Source organism: Phacochoerus africanus, chromosome 4 (assembly GCF_016906955.1).
Source record: "Phacochoerus africanus isolate WHEZ1 chromosome 4, ROS_Pafr_v1, whole genome shotgun sequence".
Taxonomy (NCBI): domain Eukaryota; kingdom Metazoa; phylum Chordata; class Mammalia; order Artiodactyla; family Suidae; genus Phacochoerus; species Phacochoerus africanus.
This window is the reverse complement of record NC_062547.1, coordinates 88037597-88060218: the sequence shown is the minus strand read 5'-3', so window position 1 is coordinate 88060218 and position 22622 is coordinate 88037597. Positions and strand designations below refer to the sequence as shown.

At 40.7% G+C, this 22622-nt stretch overlaps 1 protein-coding gene across 2 annotated transcripts in view; it reads right to left on the bottom strand.

Annotated features, from left to right (window-relative positions):
- Positions 1–20346, bottom strand: part of JMY (junction mediating and regulatory protein, p53 cofactor) — a 73799-nt gene extending 53453 nt beyond the window's left edge. For both annotated transcript variants that reach the window (XM_047778174.1, XM_047778175.1), the window contains exon 1: positions 18727–20346. In XM_047778174.1, coding sequence (XP_047634130.1) covers positions 18727–19767 — 1041 coding nt within the window. In that variant the 5' untranslated portion in view covers positions 19768–20346. The remainder of the gene's footprint in view (positions 1–18726) is intronic.
- Between the last annotated feature and the right edge of the window lie 2276 nt (positions 20347–22622).

Genomic DNA, 22622 nt, shown 5'->3' with positions numbered 1-22622 from the left:
TCAATAACTTCAACCCTGTCCTATCACTTCCTTTAAAACCTAGGTGAAAAAACAACAACAAACAAACAAAAACAATTCTACTCAAGAGTTTAAGACTGACTATAATGTTTACAAATTTCTTGCTTTGTGGTCCTTGGTACTCATTTGTCTATGTATGTTTACACATAGATATTCATTCCTCGACAGATATGGACTGAGCATCTTAACACATATTAGGCACTGGGCATACAAAAACATGGCTTTCTTCATGGAGTTTACCACGTAGTAAATAAACAAACTAAAGATTTAAAAAAATTACAAACTAGGGAGTTCCCGTTGTGGCACAGTGGTTAACGAATCTGACTAGGAACCATGAGGTTGCAGGTTCGGTCCCTGCCCTTGTTCAGTGGGTTAACAATCCGGCATTGCCGGGAGCTGTGGGGAAGGTTGCAGACGCGGCTCGGATCCTGCGTTGCTGTGGCTCTGGCGTAGACCGGTGGCTACAGCTCCGATTGGACCCCTAGCCTGGGAACCTCCATATGCCTCACGAGTGGCCCTAGAAAAGGCAAAAAGACAAAAAAAATAAAAATAAAAATAAAAAAAAATTTACAAACTAGGACCTTTAAATTTTTTTTTTAGTCTTTTTAGTGCTGCTCCTGCAGGATATGGAAGTTCCCAGGCTAGGTGTGAAATCGGAACTACAGGCTGCCTACGCCACAGCAACAGCAACAGCAGATCCTCAACCCACTGAGTGAAGTCAGAGATCGAACCCCCATCCTCATGGGATACTTGTTAGGTTCTTAACCTGATGAGCCACAACAGGAACTCCAAAACTGTGATAATGTTATGAAAATTATTACCTTAAGTAACATGAGAGAGAATAAGATGGTGGGAAAATGGAAAACTATGACCTAGTTCAGAGCAGGTTAGAGAGAAAAGGCTATCCAAGCAAACTTAAGCTGAAATTTTAAAAAACTTTGAATGAACCACACAGCAAGATACTATTTTACATACTTATTCTTGGTGTCCATTTACTTGGTGACACTCTCATCTTCTCAAAGGCACAAAAATCTACTACTCTTTCTCATACCTATAGTTTCCACTACTATCTTCTTTCCCAACTTCTTGCTTTGGTTATCATATTGTGTTCTATATATTACAGCTGATCTTTGAATGACTGTGATTTTGAGGTTAGGGTTGCCAACTCGAGCTTAGTGGAGAATCAGCTTATCACTTTATAGATTCTTCCTCCCAATCCACAGTTTTGTATACAAGTATTCATAAATGGAATATATAAACCCACTTACATACAGGATGAGGAAAACTACACAACTCTGATGAAAGAAATCAAAAAACCTAAATAAAATGGAGATATTCGATATATAGAATGGAAAACTCATTATTATCAATATGTCAACTCTTTCCAACTTGATCTATAGAATCAATGTAATGCCATTTAAAATCTCAGCAGGTTATCTTCCAGATATCAACAAACATTCTAAAGTTTAAATAGAAAAGCAAAAGATCCATAATAGCCATTCTACAACTGAAGAACAAAGTCAGAAGACAGACACTCCATTCAATTTCATCAGGTACTATTAAGCTACAGTGTGGTATTGATAGAACAGATCAATGGAATAGAGTCCAAAAATAAATCCACACCGTCAGGTTAAGTAATCTTTTCACAAAAGAGCAAAGACAATTCAACAAAGAAACCAGACTTTTCAACAAATGATGCTAGACAAATGGATATCCACATACAAGAGGGAGGGAGAGAGGAAATGAAATCTACGGAGACCTTAAATCTTTCACAAAAATTAAACTCAAAATGGATCATAGACCTAAATGTAACATGCAAAGCTTTAAAACTCAGAAAATTACACAGGACAAAATGTAGGTAACATTGGGTTTGAGGACTTTTTAGATACAATACCAAAAGCACAAGGCTGGAAAAAATTAGGTTGGACTTCATTAAAATGAGTAAGTTCTGATCTGCAAAAGACACTGTATCAAGGGAATGAAACTGTTTTAGTTTAGTTTTTGTCTAAAACTGGGAGAATATCTGCAAGACAGTTCTGATAAAGCACTGTTTTACACAATATAAAAAGAATTTAAAAACTCAGTAAGAAAACAACACAATTTAGGAGTTCCCTGGTGACTCAGTGGGTTAAGGATCCAGAATTGTCCCAGCTGTGGCTTGGGTCACTGCTATGGCTCAGGTTCAGTCCCTGGTACCACACACAGCCAAAAATAAATTATTTAATTAAAATAAATAAATAATAGAAATAATTTTTTAAAAAAAGAAAGACAGGAGCTCCTGTTGTGGCTCAGCTGAAATGAATCCAAGGATGCAGGTTCGATTCCTGGCCTTGCTCAGTGGGTTAAGGATCCCATGTTGCCATGAGCTGTGGTGTAGGTCAAAGATGTGGCCGGATCTGGCGTTGCTGTGACGTAAATGGCGGCTACAGCTCCAATTCGACTCCTAGCATGGGAACCTCCATATGCTACAGGTGTGGCCCTAAAAAGACAAAAAAAAGAAAAAAGGAAAAGAAAGAAGTCAACACAAATTAAAAATGGGCAAAAAGTGGCACAGGTTTGATCCCTGGCTAAGGAACTTCCACATGCTACAAGGCACAGCCAATAAATAAATAAATAAATAAAATTCCTTTCTTTGAACTACTTATTTAAACAGTTTATATTAATAATTAGCGCTATTCAAACTAAAATTAGGCCCCAAACCTCCATTTTTCATGGTTCAATTCCCTATTAAAACATTTTTAGCTATCCTTAAAAAAAAATTACTAGCAAAGCCAATCACAGAATGATCTTCATCTTTACAAAACAGGTACAAAGAGACAACAAAGTTAGCAGGGTCTTATCTTCAGTACATGAGCCATTTAATGAAGCTAGAGGTCAGTGGCCATTAGCCATCACTAAAAAGTCTACAAATAACAAATGCTGGAGAGAGTATGAAGAAAAGGGAACCCTCTAACACAGTTGGTGGGAATGTAAGTTGGTGCAACCACTATGCAAAATAATATGAAAGTTCCTCAGAAAACTAAAAATAAAATTACTAGGGAGTTCCCACCAAGGTGCAGTGGGTTAAGAACCCAACTACAGCATCTCTGGTCGATGCTGAGGTGTGGGTTTGATCCCTGGCCCAGCTTAATAGATTAAAAAGGATCTGGCATTGCCCCAGCTGCAGAGTAGGGCACAGCTGTGGGCTCAGGTTCAACCCCTGTCCCAGGAACTTCTATATGCCTCAATTGTGGCCATTAAAAAAAAAATTATAATAGGAGTTCCCATCATGGCTCAGTGGAAAGGAATCTGACTAGCATCCATGAGGCAGCAGGTTTGATCCCTGGGCTTTCTCAGTAGGTTAAGGTTCCAGTGTTGCTGTGAGCTGTGGTATAGATTCAGACACAGCTGGGATCCCATGTTGCTGTGGCTGTAGTATAGGCTATAGCTCCAATTTGAGCCCTAGCCTGTAAAACTCCATATGCTGCAGGTGCAGCCCTAAAAAGACAAAAAGTAAATTAAAAAATTTTTAAATTATAATAAAATAAAAATAGAATTACCACATGATCCAGCAATCCACTTCTGGGCATATACCCAGAAGAAATAACAATTCAAAAAAATACATGCAGGAGTTCCCATTTTGGATCAGCAGAAAAGAACCCAACAAGTATCCATGAGGATGAGGGTTCGCTCCCTGACCTTGCTCAGTGGATTAAAGGATCCAGTGTTGCCTCAAGCTTTGGTTTAGGTTGTGGATGTGGCTCAGATTTAGCATTGCTGTGACTGCGGCATAGGCCAGCAGCTATGGTTCTGACTCCACTCCTAGCCTGGGAACCTCCATTTATCATGGGTGAAGCCAGCACTAAAAAGACAAAAAACCAAAAACAATTCTTACTAAACTATAAATTTCACATGGTAATAAAACAACCTCTTGACATTTTCATGGCATAAGAAAAGGTCAATTTTAAAATGCACGTGGAAAAATAAGAGGACAAAATAGCCAAAAAAAAAAAAAGAAAAAGAAAAAAGAAATTAATCAAGAGTAACTGGAGAGGGGCAAAGGCCTTCCAGGTAGTATGAATATTTGATATAAACATCAACTACAGTGAAGCAGTAAAGAATACAGACATATGAAAAGTACACTTCATGATAAGCATGAATCATTCAAGAAATGTTTGTAACTGTCACTTTGTTAGGGAAAAGTCAGATTGTGACTCTACTAACACAAAAACAAATCTGAGCAAGATCAACAATTTAAATGCAAACAGAGAGTTCCCTGTTGGTCTAGTGGTTAGAATTTGGCCTTCACTGCTTCAGCCTGGGTTCAATCACTGGTCTGAGAATTGAGATTCCACATGAAGCTGCTGCACACTGTGGCCAAAAATAAATTAATGAAAAAGGAAACAACAAAATCATAAAGGCAGCAAAAATGAGGGTGTTTTTGTGTTTTTCTTTAAATAATCTCAACAGGAGTTCCCATAGTGGCTCAGTGGTTAACGAATCCAACTAGGAACCATGACATTGCGGGTTCGATCCCTGGCCTCGATCAGTGGGTTAATGATCTGACGATGCCATGAGCTGTGGTGTAGGCCACAGACGCGGCTCGGATCCGGCGTTGCTGTGGCTCTGGCGTAGGCTGGCAGCAAACAGCTCCGATTCGACCCTAGCCTGGGAACCTCCATATGCCGTAGAAGCAGCCCTAGAAATGGCAAAAAAAACCACAAAAAAACAAAAAAATAAAAATAAATAAATAAATAAATAACCTAAATATGGGGGGAGCTTTAAAAGCATAACCCCAAATCTAGAAAGTATCAAAAAGACTAATAAATTTTGACATAAAACATTTTCAGCTGGCTAGAGACATAAAAATTAAATCATGAAAACGACAAAGGGAAAAATATTTGGAACATATAGACAACCTCCAAGATCAAAAAACGAACAAAAACTAGGTGAATGAATGAATGAGTTCACAGAAATAACTCCTGAACAAATGAAGACTCATTCTTATTGCAAAATAAGTTAAACTAAAACCTTTCAGGGACAAGATCAAAAGGTTTTGAAAATACAGTCTTGTGTTAAAAAGGATAAACAAATAGCAACCTCCTCCTTTTGTTTGAAAAAGACAAGCGTAAATTGATACATCCTCTACAGAAAGCAATTTAAACAAAATGCTCATTTCTCTTTGATCCAGCAATTCCTCCTACAGAATTTTCCCCTACAGATATACATGCATATGTGGGGAAAGATGCTATTTTCAACAGCAAAAGATCAGGAAAAACCTATACATCAAAAGAAAACCATTCAATGGAGTATCATTTAGTATCACAAGACCTACAGCTTGAGAGAAAAAAAAAACCAAAATGTATGTACTTAGAGTATATATTATGCTACCACTTAAGTTGAGGTGTAGAATATATATGTCCAATGTCTTTGTACATGCAACAGAATCCACAGGACACACAAGAAACTTATGGGTGGCTGCCTGTGAGGAGATGAGGAGATGGGGGAGGGAGTTGGGCTTACATTCCACTTTTCAATCATAATCTATCAAATAAATACACTCTTTTTGTTGCTTTGTTTTGGAAGGTTTTTTTTTTTTGGGGGGGGAGCTACATTTCCAGCAGAAGTTCCTGGGCCAGGGATCAAACCCATGCCACAGCAGTGACCTGAGCCACAGCAGTGACATCACTGGATCCTTAACCCACTGAGCCACCAGGAAACTCTAAAACAGACTTAAAAAAAGAAAAATTCTCTATTTCTTCTTCACTTTCCCACAACAAAAGTATTCTGGCCTACACATCAAAAAGGGAAAATTAAGTTATTCCTTTTGCCACAATATCCAAAACCACACATACAACTTCCTAAAGATGAAATATGAGAAATGTGAAAACGACACATGCTAGAGTTTCTACTGTGGCCCAGTGGGTTTGGTCGAGTAAGAAAAAAAAAGAAATGATACATGCTTCTCTTCCATTGCTCACCTACCTACTATTCAAAAGCAGCTGAATCAAGTGCTAAATAATCTATTTTAAAATACAATGGAGGGAGTTCCCACTGTGGTGCAGTGCAAACAATCCAACTAGTATCCACGAGGATACAGGTTCGATCTCTGGCCTCACTCAGTGGGTTAAAGATCTGGCGTTGCCGTGAGCTGTGGTGCAGGTTGCAGACTTGGCTCAGATCCCATGTTGCTGTGCCCTGCAGCTATAGCCACGATTTGACCCCTAGCCTGAGAACTTCCACGTGCCACGGGTGTGGCTCTAAAAAGTAACAACAGCAAAAATATACAAGTGAAAAGGAAGATTACATGGAGTTCCTGTCATGGCTCAGTGGTTAACAAACCCAACTAGGAACTGTGAGGTTGCGGGTTCAATCCCTGGCCTCAATCAATGGATTAAGGATCCGGTGTTGCTGTGAGCTGTGGTGTAGGTCGCAGACATGGCTCAGATCTGGAGTTGCTATGGCTCTGGTGTAGTCCGGCGGCTACAGCTCCGATTACACCCCTAGCCTGGGAACCTCCACATGCTGCAGGTGTGGCTCTAGAAAAGACAAAAAAAAAAAAAAAAGAAAAGAAAAAGAAAAAGAAAAGGAGGATTAAAAAAGTAATAGTAGCTGCGTGAATAATAATTTCTAATCACAGCACTCTTCTCATGTTCCAGAAAGCAGTTCCAACCAGTGGAAAGGTGCTGGGGTGCTCACCTCCACTATGGCTTACCAACAAACTACAGCATGTCAGAAATAAAACAACCAGATAAAGGAAGAATAGGACAAGAACATGGGGGGGGTGAATGTATAACAGTAAACAACAGTAGTCTTTACAATAAATTATAAATTATCTTTTTATAGCTTTGATAAAGGTAATATAATTCTCCCCTTGCAAGAAAATGTACAGTCACAGAAACCCTTAATCTTTTATTCTACTTAAAAATGGAACACTTTTTTCTTTTTTATTTTTTTGCTTTTAAGGGCCACACCCGTGGCATAAGGAAATTCCCAGGCTAGGAGTCGAACTGGAGCTATAGCTGCCGGCCTACACCACAGCCACAGCAACTTGGAATCCAAGCCAAGACTGCGACCTACACTACAGTTCATGACAACGCTGGATCCTTAACTTACTGAGCAAGGCCTGGGATCGAACCTGCATCCTCATGGATGGTAGTCGGGTTCGTTAACCACTAACCCACAAAGGGAACTCCTGGAACACTTTGTTTGAAATAATGATTTTCCACCAAGTCCTAGGAAGTGCAAAATTGTTAAAAGAATGAGGAACAAACTCAATATGATAGCTAAGTCTCTCAATAATAAAGTTCCCCTGGAGTTCCTGTTGTGGTGCAGCAGAAACGAATCTGACTAGTAACCATGAGTTTGTGGGATCGATCCCTGGCCTTGCTCAGTGGGTTAAGGATCCAGTGTTGCGGTGAGCCGTGGTGTAGGTCACAGCCGAGGCTCAGATCCTGTGTTGCTGTGGCTGTGGCAGAGGCTGGCAGCTGTAGCTCGGATTCAATCCCTAGCCTGGGAACCTCCATATGCCCCAGGTGCAGCCCTAAAAAGCAAAATAAATAAATACTAAAAAATAAGTTCCCTAGAGCCATTTAGAAGCAATCAAACGTGAGGATTCAACAGTAAAGACAATCCTCAGGTACTAGGCTTCTTCGAGCTCTTCTTACAGACACTAAAGTAAATGTAATGCACCAGTTTAGATACTATTTTCTATCGACACAAAAACATCAAGTTATCACATGCTCATTAAATCACAATAGCTCTCCACAAATATGTGCAACCAGTTATTCATTCAAATATTAACATATTTATGTATTGTTTCCCACATGCCTTTGATCCACAAACAGAGCAGTACTTTATTAAACTACTATGCACCAACTAAACTTAATACTCTTAGAGAAGCCCAAGGCATCTCACCTAACACTGCTAATTTATTAATTTGTCTTCGTTGCTATAAAGTTTCATGTTTTTCCAAATTAGATTACCTTAAAGCCAATTATAGTTTCAATTGGCAGTCTATTTTAATCTAAGTATCCAAAAATAATCTTAAAGGAAATGCATCTTAAAACTTCAAAATATGCAATTTACTAAGCATTAGGCTTTAGTCTAAACCATTCCTATAATCCATGATAAAAGAATTCAAATGTAAAATAACAGTCACAAACTGTTATAATGTATTTAATTTTCTATTTTGCTAACCAAAACTCACTCAATCCTGCAAATAAATAAACTGAATTGGCTATTTGCAGGTTATGAACTATGAAATGTAAAAGACCCTATAAATAACACATACACAAAAAGAACAGCAACTGGAGGGGTTCTCAATGTGGCACAGTAGTTTAAGAATCCAACTGCAGTGGCTCAGGTCACTGCGGAGGTACAGGTTCAATCCCCGGCCCGGCACAGTGAGTTAAAGGATCTGGTGTTACCACCCATGTAGCACAGGCCACAACTGCAGTGTGGATTCAATCCCTGGCCAGCAAACTTACAAATGCTGTGGGTATGGCCAAAAAAAAAAAAAAAGAAAGAAAACAGTAACAACAAAACCCGTATTTGTCTCTTGGGCCTCTCAATGCATTTTAAAGGGCAGAAGGGGTCCATGAAGAGAAAAGCCAGGGCGGGGGCGGGTGGGGGCAGTTATGATGTTATCAAACTATCAGACCTCTCTAACCTCTCTCTGACAGAAATTCCTGACAGTGGCCCGAAATGACTTTCTTCTGGAAGGGCACTTGACCTGGCCCTGGAAGGAAGAGAGGAACTTGGACAAAAATGTGACAACACTGGGGATGGGGTGGGGTGTGGTCCTATATAATGGAGCATGGTGTATGGCGAGTTCAGTGAATAATGGGTAAAAGAGCTTAGCTAGAAAAATGAAACGTTCTTGTAGAGAGGATAGAGAGATAAGACTGGCAGGCTAACCAAAATGCGGACCACTCTGAATATGAGGAATCTGGGCTCTATCTGCAGGACAACAGTAAGCAAAGGAAAAGTTCAACTTGGCTGTGTGTATGTCAGAGCTGGAGAGGTGAGTATGAAGATGTGCAAAGTGATTCTTTAATACAGTTTGGGAGCGAAGTATATAAAGGTTACACTGTAAGGAAGACACTGAAGGAAGGCACTAAAATCAGTCCAGGGATAAAACAGTGGGAAGTTAAAGTGGGTATAGGAAACAACATGAGAAAGCAGTAACTAATGCGTGAATTATTTCACACTCTTCGGTTTTAAAACTCCTATTTAATATTTCTCAATCAGTATGCATTTACAAATCACTACGTAGACATAATACAGTGATGCAGGTATAAATACCATGCCACTTTACAGAAGAAGAACCAAAGGTTCAGGCTCAGTCACTTGTCTAAAGTTAGGTAGTTGGTGAAAGGTAGAAGTAAGGTGTGACTCCTCCACAGTTTAACTCAAGCTCTTACCCACTGCCCTATATGCCTATTCAACCAGCCTATCCTTCCCTTAAAGAAATAATACCAATCTTTCGAGTCTAAAAAAGACTGAAAGTATGATGAAAGATATATATACACTCAGCCATTTAAAAGAAAATGAAATTTTGACATTTGCAACAATATGGATGGACCAGGAGGGTATTATGCTTAGTGAAACAACTCAAGAGAAAGACAAACCTGTATGATATCACTTATGTGGAGTCTAAAAAACAAATGAATGACTATAACAAAAAAAAAAAAAAGGGAAACAGAGGACAAACTGAGTGGGTCCTAGCGGGGAGAGAAGAGGGATGGGCAAATAAAGGGAGTTAAAAGGTGCAAACACTATGGCAGTTCCCGTCGTGGCTCAGTGGTTAACAAATCTAAGAACCATGAGGTTGTGGGTTCGATCTCTGGCCTTGCTCAATGGGTTAAGGATCCAGCGTTGCTGTGAGCTGTGGTGTAGGTCACAGACAGGGCTCGGATCCCACGTTGCTGTGGCTGTGGTGTAGGCCGGCGGCTACAGCTCTGGTTAGACCCTTAGCCTGGGAACCTCCATATGCCACGGGCGCAGCCCTAGAAAAGGCAAAAAGACAAAAAAAAAAAAAAAAAGAAAGGGTACAAATTACTACGTATAAAATAAATAAGCTACAAGGATATACGGTACAGCACAGGGAATACAGCCAATATCTTAAAGTAACCTTAATGGACTATAATCTATAAAAAATTTGAATCACTATGTTGTATACCTGAAACTAATACTGAAAATCAACCATACCTCAAAAAAATTAGTAAGTATTTTTTTCAAGTTTTAGGTCTCTTAAGACTTGATGTACAGAGTAAAACCTGCCCAAGAGCCAACTCCAAGCCCTTCCAGGGAGCTAGAGACCTTCAAACCCCCTTGTTTACAAAAGTAAGCATCCTGACAGACTTCACTGTGAGCTGGCACACAACTCTTTCACTAAAATAATGAATATTTTTCAAGTCGAAATATTGCTAAAGTTAATTTTCATCCCTTTCTTAATCCTCCATTTCTTCACCCCTATTTGGTCATAACCTTTTCATTTAGCAACCCCAATACCCAAATTCATATCACCCAATATAAAAGGCTCAGGATTTCCAACTAAATATAAATCAAGAGAGTTAACATCCTGCCCTCCTCCACTGCCTAGCCAGAAAAATAAGATAATTGTTTAGTACAGTTATGAGTGGAAAGGAGGTACAATATTAACTATTCAAAGGTATGTACTAAGTGTTTGAAATGGGATAAATAATGGGAGAAAGGTAGATTTCAGATCTTACCTTGGAACATACCAAATTTCCCGTATCTATGAAGGGGGGGGGTGTAAAGTAATAGGAAATGTTTTGGGGAGAAAACAAATTTTCTTCAAATACATCTGTGAAATCTTAGGAAAAATTATCACACTGTCTAAAGCAACTCACCCTTAGCAAGCTCAATATAGAATAGATTGTATAAACATCAGTACAGTATTTATTCTTCCTATGCTTACAGAAAAATTATTTTTAAAGAGTCTATATAAGAAAGACATGAATTCTGTCTCTCAGTTTTATGTTTCATACACGCACAAATTTAATTCAACTCTTTTGGGATTACAATGTTCTCCAATGACAGACAATACTGTTGATTACAGTATACGTATATAATGCAGGTTTTCTAAAAACAATCATCAGCTGAACAATCAATGCCTTCATCCCATCCAGAGATGAGACAATTGACCATGTATTTCAATTTGACAGAGGCAAAGTTTATCAGTTAGCCTCACTCCCTTTCTACAGGGATGAAGATAGTCCAATGGTTAAAAAAACTAGCTGAAATCAGACATGGATAGGAATCTAGTTCTCTTTTATAGATTTGTTATCTTAGGCAAATTGATCTCTTCACTTTGAATTTGTTTCCTCTCTGTAAAATCCTTACTTCTTATGTTGATATGAGAATTAATACTATAAGAGAGCATTTATCAAGTATTTACTGAGTAAAGGGCACTGTTTTAAGTACTTTACATAAAACCTACTTTTAAATCACTCCAAGGCAGCAAGATTACTCTCTTCACTTCACAGATGGGGAAGCTAAGGCACTGAGAATTAGGTGGGCCCAAATTCATAATGCTATTAAGTGGAGGGGCCAGGACTCAAATTCACTTGAACCCTACCTCTTAACTCCTAACTACATGCTAACTGAGTAAAATATATTTCAAGACAACCCCACAGTGCTTGATTCATAGGAAGCATTCACTGAGAGTTAGCTATTGTGATCATTAAGAACTAGAGCCTCACACAAGGCTCCACTAATCAGTCACTCCAGTTACGACCTACCTCCTTAGAGTCAGTAAAGAGGACTAAGGCTCACCTAGGTGGGAAGGGGAAGAAGAAAGGCTTTCAGAAATAATTTTAGTAATTTAACATTTAGTTTTCTAAGTGTAACTTCAGCAAGTTATCAAAAACGTGACTGGAAAGCATATTTAACAATAAACTCCACAGGGGAAAAAAAAAGCGAGTGCACGAAGGCGCACCGCCCCCCCCAAAGCAGAGGTAATAAAGTGAGGACAAGAAAACAAATACAAACAACAGGCGGAAACACCACTCCTGCCCATTTCAATGCCCTTTCTTTCACACCGTCAAATACCCAAAAATTAATTAGAGCTTTTTCAAAGCCTAAAGAAACTCTAGCAACATTACAAGTGCTGTGTCTTGGACAGTCACCTTGCTGCAGAGAAAGTGACACCTGGATACAAGCACACAAAACAAGTGGCTCAGGTCCCAACCCTTGCTACTCTGTAACTGTAAACTACCATGGATCCTCAGAGAAAAAGAGCGCTATAATCTCATTTTACAACATGAAATTAAGGCCCAAGGAGGTTAAGTGACAGTATAAGGCCAACCAACTAGGATCAGAATTAGGACAAAAACACAGAGATTTTCCTGAGCCATGTGCAATAAATTTTCCTTCCAGTAAGATAGGGTAATGAGACATTTCTTTAAAAGTACCCTGCCTCAACTAATTAACAGCAGGATGACTTGGTGTTCAATTTTAATTAAGAATTTTTTCTGTGCTTGTTTCAGCAGCACATATATTAAAACTGGAAAAAAAAACAAAACAAAACAGAGTATTAGCAAGGCCGCTGCGCAAAAACGGCAAATTCACAAAGTGTCCCATATCTTTTAAAAATTTTTTCAAGTAACTCACTATTCTTGTTTATCACCATATTCTCCCTGGGCCTTTACTACTTGAATGCACTAATATTTGCTAAACTAAGCCCCACACCATCACCCTCAAACCTTAGAAGTTAAAATAAAACCCCAAATCATTAAAGGAATTCCATTCATTTATCCTTAAGACTACTCTCTATAAAATGTCTAGCCCACAAAGCCTATTTTAATTTCATAGCCTACTATACGAAACCTTCACTATCATCTGGAAAGTCTACTATATGTAATTGTAACTGTATAAAATTTAAAATTCAGGGACAAGTATAAAGGCAATTCCCCACTCTTGAGAAAAAAACTCAAAAAATGTCTAGCCTTTCACTGAATGAATCCTTCTCTGCCCCATGCAGTTTTAATAATTTAGATACTGTGTTAAAGCTACTTGGTAGTAATAGCCCCTACAAGAAGCTTGAAAAGCCCAATGAAATTTACCACCTCTACCAAAAAACACAGAAGCACCAAGAACTGTTGTTGAGTTTCAGTGCCTACCCTACATCTCTTATGCTTATAATTTATTATTATTTTTTTCTGTAGCAATTAAGGAAACTGGGCAAATTCAGAGGAGGCAGATCCTGGCCTATTAATGAGTAAAAAGAGCCATGTGAAATTTCCCATTACAAAAAAATAAGCACACATACATCTAACCATCAATGGAAGGCCACCTTGTGCTTTCAAGTCCCAATTCTAACAATATTCTATGGTCAATAAAAAGCCAAATAGAGAGGCAATGGAAAAAGTGAGGCATGTTACATGTGAAGATTCTGGGAATGAAGACTGCTAATTCAACAACTGTTATGTCTCACTAACCAAACCTCCCACTCACCTTTTCCCTTGAACACACACACACACATACACACACACACCCCCCTTGTACTCACATTACTAAAAGCATTTGTTCAAGTTGGCCTTGTTTTAGCAAGGAGAAAACATGTCTGTTGAAATATCTGGTGGGCCAGGCATCACGTGATATTAAATGGCAAGCAGAGAAACCAGCACATCAATTATTCATCAAAAAGGCTGCCATTCTGCCACCAGCGTCTGTATTTCTGTTTTACAGAAACACTAACCCAGAAGCGTATCTTCAACTTTTCTTCTACACTTTTTTTTTCCAGTGATATGAAAAATGGCCAAGATTTATTGGGGCATAGGATTGAAGAAAATGATTATTACCTAAGTCATTATTTTAACAACTTCCAGCTTTCAAATCTTTCATAACTTTCAAAAACCCCACAAAATTCACTTAGCTTTATTATCCTAACAGTTTTACAGTGAAAGAGCAGTCTGCGTTATGTTTATGGAAATATTCAGGAAGAGCTCTTTCCAATGCACCTAAGTATATTATATATTAGGTCCTTCTCAAGGCTGCTTCTACTATTGATACCTAATCATGGGTCATGGCTTCCTGGCCCAAAGCTCAGCATCCTAGGGCTCCTAAAAGACTGTCATTTCTCTAATGTATGTATAGGTCTTCCTCAAAGTCTCAACTTCTGCTTCAGCAAAACATGTATAAAACCCCACTTATCTCAAAAGATCGTGTGGAGGATGAAAGGGAACAGGTAATGTGAACTGCCCAATACTTAAAGAGTAACAATAAATATTTACATCCCCTTGAAACATTTCCTTGGGAGCCTCCCTTATAAGTGCCAAACACTTTGTTAGGGACTTTTTCTTAATGTCTTACTTAAATCTTCAGAAATCCTTTAAGTATTTTCCCCATTTCTCTGTTTTAAAGAGGTTAAATCACTAAACAGGTCACACAAGTGATGAGTCCTAATTCAAACCCAGGTCTTTCTGACTCCAGACACTAGGTAGGCTCTGTCTACTGTGTGACTTACATGGCTACTTTTGAAAACACAAGCTTCTCTCAGTGTTTTCAACTGCATGGAAGTTAGAATTGAGCATTATTTTATAAACATAGTAAATTCCAAAGTGAACACTGATTTTTACATTTTAATTAAGGCTACCATCATAGTTAAGATTTACTGTCTAAAGGATCACAATCGTTTCAATGGCTGTCCTTATACTGAAACCATCATTTACAAAATCTAGGTCATCAAAGGTAAGCCACATTATGGGCCACCCATGCAAACACACTATAATATGATCCACAGCTCTGACCAACAAACAAGGCTACTGCTGAAACCATTCCAAGAAGGGCGGGGGGAACTGGCGCACTTGATTCATTCATGGATTGAGCCCTTGTTATATAAATAGCGCTACTTACAGTAAACCTTTGTAAAGATCCAAGACAAGCCTAACATGTAATAAATTTCACATTTCATTTGTACTCAAGATTATGGCTCAATGTAGTATATAATCTACAATTCTTAAGTCAACTGAAAATAATTTCTCATTAGTACTGTGTAAATTGTAGTACCTCACAAACTTGTCAGTTGACCAAATTTGTGAACCATTAACAAAATTTCTGGCAGAAAACTTAAGGTTTAATTATTCAATACTCCACAGGACAGATATCAATACTTCTTATAACTCCATATTAAGTCATAAGCGTATTCCCAAAATTAAATTCCAATAGAGGCTGTATCATCCCAAGTTTACAAAGCAAATAATTTGTAATTGTAGTTTTCAGGCTCTTTTTGAAGAACACCCTAAGTCCTTCTCTTCAAAACTGCAAATAAGCCTATGCATATAAAACTATGCATGCTACTTAAAATACTCCATTAAAGTTCACCTATAGCTCCCTTCAATTTATAGGAAATTTCACCAGCCCCAGATAAGGACTCCTTATTTAGGAAGTTATGTTTTTACAGTTTAAGAGATTTTTCTCCTACTTTTAAAACAGCATGGTGGTTTGAGTAATTTACATTTATCAATTTACAAAATTTTATTTTGGAGTTCCTGGCCAGGGATCGGATCCAAGCCTCAGCTGCAGCAATGCTGGATCCTTTAACCAACTGTGATCAGCTGGGGATTGAACGTGCAGCCTGGTGCTGCAGAGACTTGGACAATTCATGATGCCGATCCAGCTGCATCACAACGGGAACTCCCAAAATGTTACTTATAACTTTACATTAAAATGATACTTCTTTCGAATCTTTTAAATTCTTGTGATACTGAAAAAAAAAAAAAAGAAAAAAAGAAAAAAAAGATGTCCTTTCTCTACTAATATTAGGAGTGCTCACAAGATGTATAGCCCTGAACTAGAGGTGGCCAAGAAGAGAATCCCAAGATACTATTAAGGCCAGTGACCTTGAAAGTTTATAATCTAGTTGTACAGTCTGTTCTAGATAAAACAAAACAACAAAAACAAAAACAAACCCTTTTTCAACAATTGAGTGATCATTTTGAACACAAGTAGGTGTAGCATTCAAATTGAAACCTGGATTTTTTTTTTTTTTTTTTTGATGAGAAGAACCAGAAAATGGATTTGGAGAAACTTAAAAAACATGATCAAAGGACTAAATTTTCTGATCGACATATACCTAATGTTTGATTTTCCAGATATACCTAGCTTTAAAACCTACAATTCCACAAGTCAAATTGAGAACTGGGAATTTAAAAAAACAACAACACTTACTAACTCAACAGAATCGATAATACAAAAATAATAAAACTTCTGCAAAGATTTTACCTAAAAAAATGTTACTGCAAACTATGAAGATAGAAAAAAAAAATGTAAGCAGATGGGGAAGAAAAAAAAACATATGGTAGGTGTGCTATATACTCCCACTGTCGCATCCACAGCAGACATCACTAATCGATCATGTATTCCTTCCCCCGCCCCCATAATTTCTTTCAAAATAATCTGCCAGTAGAAATCAGGGTGGGCCTTATAATAACTGAACCTATTTGTTACTTTTGATAACTCTTTCTCTTTTTTTTAATTTTTTAATTTTTATTTTTTGTCTTTTTAGAGTCAAACTGAGGCAGATGGAGTCTCCCAGGCTAAGGGTTGAATCAGAGCTATAGCTGCTGGCCTACACCACAGCCACAGCAACGCGAGATCCAAGCTGCATCTGTGACCTACAACACAGCTCAAGGCAACGCCGGATCCTTAAGCCACTAAGCAAGGCCAGGGATCGAACCTGCGTCCTCATGGATACTAGTCAGATTCATTTCCCCTGAGCCACAATGGGAACTCCCTATTTTTCAAATACTATTCAAGTCAACTAAATGAAGCACCAAAAACTTACGCATTTAATTTGAGTTGTTTCCCAAAATACTCTTTAAATTTTTCTGTTAAAGAGAATAAAACATTATGATCAACACAACCTTAATTAGGAAAAGCACTCTTTAAAAAATGTACATGAGTTCTAGAAAACTGCAACTATGTTTTTCAGCAGGCCTTGCTTTTGACCCAATTTGCATTAAAAAAGTACAAAATTATTTTTTCTGAGTATCAATAAAATTAAAACCAGACATATCTAGATCATTTAGTGATTTTTTTTAAATAAAGGGAAAATGTAAAAGGATAATATATACATCTATAAAATGAATAAGACAAAAAAGCACAAACTTTCTCCTTGCACTTTAAAAGATTACAGGTTACTATTAACAAAACTCTAAGGAAAAAAAAAAAAAAACTGTAAAGAGAATGACCATTTAAGACTTGTCACTTCCATATCTGGTCACTTATGATGGAGTATGATAATCTAAGAAAAAAATGTATACATGTATGTGTAACTGGGTCACTCTGCTGTACAGTAGAAAACTGACAGAACACTGTAAACCAGCTATAATGGAAAAAATAAAAATCATTATTAGAACAAAAGACTTGTCACTTCCTTTCACAAAGTGTTAAAGGTAGAACAGACTCCAGAAGTGAGATGATAAAAAGGGAAATAAAAAATGGATCCCTGGAACTCGAGGATCACATTATGATGGGTGATGTTTAACACAGAATAAACCAATAAGGAAAGAAAACCTGGACTCAGTAAATCGTAGGAGAGCACTGTGGGTTAAGTGTAAAAGTTATATCCTAAATCCTGAAATCGCCAAAAGAAAAATATGTAATATTCTACGAAGATACAGAAAGGCTCCAGCTTCATAGTATTAATAGTAGGATTCAAGTCATATAAATATAGGCAAGGTTGTCCGATGACAACACAATGTCAGGAATACAAACACCATAAAAGGCATTTCCCCACCCTAACTCAATTGGTACTAATACTAAAATTGCTTTGATCGCTTGAACCTGTTGAGTATCCTGTTAGGGTAACTTAAAAATTTAAGCTGCTCTTTTGGCAGAACCTGTTATGTCAGCATGACCTCAAATTATACATATCTTACACATCGTAGAGCTCTCTATGTATAACCATTCAGACCTTTTCCCATTGTTTCCTATAATTTTAAGGATTCGTTTGAAAAAGCACTTGCACTACTTTCAGTCCTGAAGTCCAAAAGTATAATAAACATCCCTGTGCAGGGCCTTTTTCTCCCTAAAACAGGAGTGAAACATGAGCCCTTCTTAAAGACTTGACATATTCCTAGAGTATGTATAAATCCTTTGACCACTTGCATCCAATTGTCAGTAGGAACTTTTTCATTTGGACAGGCCACTCATCTGGAGGAAAAAACTTTAATCTGCTTAAATTGCCAAATTACATATGGAGACAAAAAAAAAAACAACAACAAAACAAAACCTAATTTTGCTCCATAAGACAAACCAATTCGAATAAATGAACCTGACACCCGGAAAGTAAGGTAATTATTTCTGGAACGAGCTTCAGGGGCAAAGCTCATACACGCTCATTTAGCTTGTATTTTTTGGGATGCCTTCCTGCTGAGTGGCCTTAATCTTATTACCAGTACCTAGTAGTTAAAAAACAAACAAAAAAAACCACTTTACTACATAGAACCTATCAGGTAAGTGGCAAGTGGAAAAGTAAAGACTTATCAAAGTTCCTACAGAGGGCAAATTAAGGAAAAGCCACGGTTTTCCTCCCACTGAAAGGAACGAAGGGGGAGATAGGTCCGGAAGAAGCCACTGTCTTCCTTTTCCCTTGTCTAGAAAAACAAGTGTCCCAACTGAGCACAACCCAGACGGAGGCTCCAGACTTTGGCCGTGAGCAACTAAAAGCGGTAAGTGGAACCCACACTAGATCCTTACCTCCTGGATGCGCTTCCGGGCCCGCTGAAGCACTTCTTCGTAGCCCTTCTGCCGAAGCTCGCTAAGGCTTTCGTAATACTCCTCCGGGTCGTCCGTTTCGGTGAAGAGTACCTGGGAGAGGATCTTCCAGCCGCAGGTGTCCAGGCCGTGGCCCAGGTAGACCTGGAGCTGGTAACACAGAGTGTCGATCTCCTGCTCGGTCATCTCTGGGGCGCCCCCGAACAGCACTGTCCACATGCCTGAGGGCTCCTCGGGGAACACCGGCAGGCACGGCTCCAGCTGCGAGTTCACAGAGCACAGCTGCTGGTGCACCGCGCGCAGATCCTGGAAGGAGAAGAGCCCGGCCCAGCTGCACTCCTCGGCCGGGGACTCTAGCTCGGGGGCGGGCGGCGGCTGCTCTGCATCCGAGAGCGCCAACGACGCCGGGTCCGCCTCGTCCTCTCTCACCATTTCCAGCACCTCGATCTCCTCGGTGACTGTCCCGCAGGCGCTCACTACGCGCACCGACGACGCCTGGGCCTCCGTGGGCGCCGGCGGGGCTGCTGCACCGGGGACCACCGACACATCTCTGCGTTCAGATGCCCTCCGGACCGGGCTGGACTTGGTCCGCACTGGGCTCCGGAGAGAGCTCTCCGCCCCTCGGCCGGCCGAATTCCGCAGCAGCGGGTCCCCCCGAAGGCTGCACGCGCTCCGCGGAGGGCCGCCCTCCGCCCATGCCGGACGCCTCCGAGGCCCGGGACTCCTGCCCAGAGTCGTGGAAGCAGTGGCCTCGGGCCGACCCCTGCCCACCGGGCTGCCCGGCCCGCGGGTCCCGTCGGACGCGGGGGCGCCGGGTTCGGCGCCCCCTCGCGCCCCCGCCTGCTCGCGGGTGCCGCTCCTTTGCCTCTGGGCCGTCCGGTTGTGGCAGGTTATGGCAAACTTGCCCTCAATCTCGTTCCAGGCTACGATGAAGACGAACTTGTGCTTCTCGCGCTCGTCGAACACATGGGGCCGCACGGCCACCCAGTCCGACTCGAGCGTCTCCTCGAGCGCGAACGACATGGTGGCTCCGGCGCAAGGCCGCGGGTAAGACGCCGGCGGCCCTGTCCGCCCCAGGAGTCACCGGCTGGCTCCGCCGCGCCCCCCGTTCACCCTCGCCGGGCGCCTTCAGCCATCTTAGCGCGCCGGCCGGCTCTCCGCAATCGCTTGCTCGCCTCTCCGCACTCGCACCCGCCGCGTTCCTTTGTCGCGCGGCTCGCGGGAAAGACAATACGCGTCCCAGGAGCAGGTAGTTCACATGGTCACGTGCGGCGGGATCTGTTTACAAGCCCCGTTCTGCGGCCGCTCCCCGCGCCCGCCCTGGCCGCCCCCCGAGCGAGGCCGCGGTGCTGCGTCTCGGGCGCTCCGGAGGTGAGGCGAGGGTTCCGCGGGGCCGGACAGGCAGGAAGGTGGTACGGGCCAGCGGCTTCTACCTCTCCGCCGCTCGCTCGGGCCGACCTCCCCGCTCCCCCGCCTCTTCTTGCCGACCGCCTGGAGCCGGCCTGATGGAGGGACGCGTCTCCTAAACTCTGCGCCTCAGAATCGCCACAATGTTGCTATTCGGCTGCTGACGTCGGCGGCTCCACGAGGGACGTAAACACGGGCACGTGCCGCACGCTGGTGACGCGGCGGCGGCGCGCACACCCCGCTCGCGCCCGTCGGCTCCGCCCCTCGGCGTCCCCGCCCCGGTCCGCTCGCGGCCGCGCGCCGGCTCTTTTCTTCCCGCTCAGCACCTCCCTTCAAGAGCTGGAGGCGGGGACCTGCAGGCATTGAGAGTTGCAGGTGTGCCCTTCGGGACAGGTGGCCTCCGAACCCAGGAAAAGAGGAACAAAGACGGAGGAACTGAGATTTTTTTAAACTCCAGCCATTCAAAGGGACCCTCAAGTGTAAATTTTCCTCCATTCGCCCAGAGGGATAATTCCTACATTCAGAAATAACTCGGTAACGTTTTGTGAACTATGTGCTGAACTTTACTGGGATCTCCTAGACTATTGGATTGTCCCCAACTCCCTTCCGACATTTTAAGGAATGAAGGGAAGGTGTCTGAAAGACAACCCAGTAGAACTCCAAAACAAAATAAATGAAAATGCAGTCCTGTCCTAGCAGTATGAATACTTACATCTCGGTTCATCTGTGGTTTATTGCTTCAGGTTTCATCATTGTGTACTGTTCTGTGAACCTCGTTTTGAGGTCACAGGTTTGAGCCCTGTTGAAATTGTATTCAATTATCAGAGTTCCCAGAATGCACATACCAAAAAAAAAGCAAATCTGAGGAATTCTGCTATTCATACTGAAATACATTCTTAAAATTGACTAGTAGATTTTATAATCCAGTTTATATTATTAGCATTCTCTTTCCTGCTAGTGTCCAATTCATATTGCAGTTATTCTCTGTTCACAGTAAAGTACAATGGGAATGATTAGTTAATTTTATTCATATTTCTAAAAGATATGTGAGAATGGATTAACCTTGTATTGTCAGCCATGCTTACCTCAGTATTGTCCTGACGTCTGAAAAAAACCAGCAAAAAGTTTTTGCCCTGTCACTCAGCTGGACATTTTAGACCTATAGACCTGCTTTGACCAAAAAAAGAGTGTTGGGAAGGGCCACTTTGGGCAGGGCAGGATGAGCGAAAGGGGCTAGGACAGGTTTTAAAAGCTTTTTACAGTTCTTTATGTGAACCATAAATTGCCAAAGCTCATAACTGAACTTGTGGCAAATCTCAAATGTAAATCAGACATATCCCTTATGAAAGGCAAGACAAAAGAAAAAAAAATCCATTGTAGGAGTTCTCATTGTGGTCGGAATTAAGGAACCTAACCTGACTAGTATCCATGATGACGTAGGTTCGATCCCTGGCCTTGCTCAATACGCTAAGGATCTGGCGTTGCTGCAAGTTGGGGCATAGGTCGCACCTGAGGCTCGGATCTGATGTTGCTGTGGATGTGACATAGGGTGGCAGCTGCAGCTCCAATCAACCCCTAGCCTAGGAACTTCCTATGCTACAGGTGTAGCCCTAAAAAGACACAAACAAATGAACAACCCAAAAACAACCACTGCAAATCAGTATCATCAGCTAAGCAAATAATAACACATTTTAGAAAAACTACTGCTAGTTTTTCTGATAGGGAGTTCCTTCGGCGGCACAGTGGGTTAATGATCCAGCTAGTCTCTGTGGAGGCACAGGTTTGATCCTGAGCCTGGCGTGGTGGGTTAAGGATCTGGTTTTGCTGCAGCTGTGGCTTGGATTTGATTCTTGGCCAGGAAACTTCCATGTGCCTGCCAGTGAGGCTGAAAAAGAAAAAAAAAAAAAAAAAACAGACAAAAAACAAGTTTTTCTGATAGAAAGTGATGAGATGAGATAATCACTAGCTCTCATAATATATTACAGATAAGCATGAATACTGAGAATGAATGCCAAAAGAATATGTTTATGGGAAATATATTGTTTACATATGTATTAGAATTGCAATCTTCCCCCACGGATATAAAATTGCATCTCTTCAAAATAATGTTAGACAAAATGGGTTCCTAGTCATACAGGTGTTAAGAATTTTCCCCAATACTCTGGCAGCTGTGTTTTGTCAAAAGGTGGTGTCAATGTTTCTCATTTTCTCTAATAATTGTTATCCTGGAAATAAAAAGAAGCAAACCAGAATTCCCATGGCATTTTAGGTAGTATTTTACAATTCTTTATTTAGGATTGTATCTGATTGTTGAGCAAGGTCTGAGTGTATAAATCACTCCCTGGGAATAAGGAGAGTTATAGAAAGCTACATTTTGACCTTGTTCCAACTTCAGTGTTGTGATCCTTCCACTGGGACTTGCTGTAAACTTTACACTGTATCTTTTACTGCTACTGACATCTTGAATACTG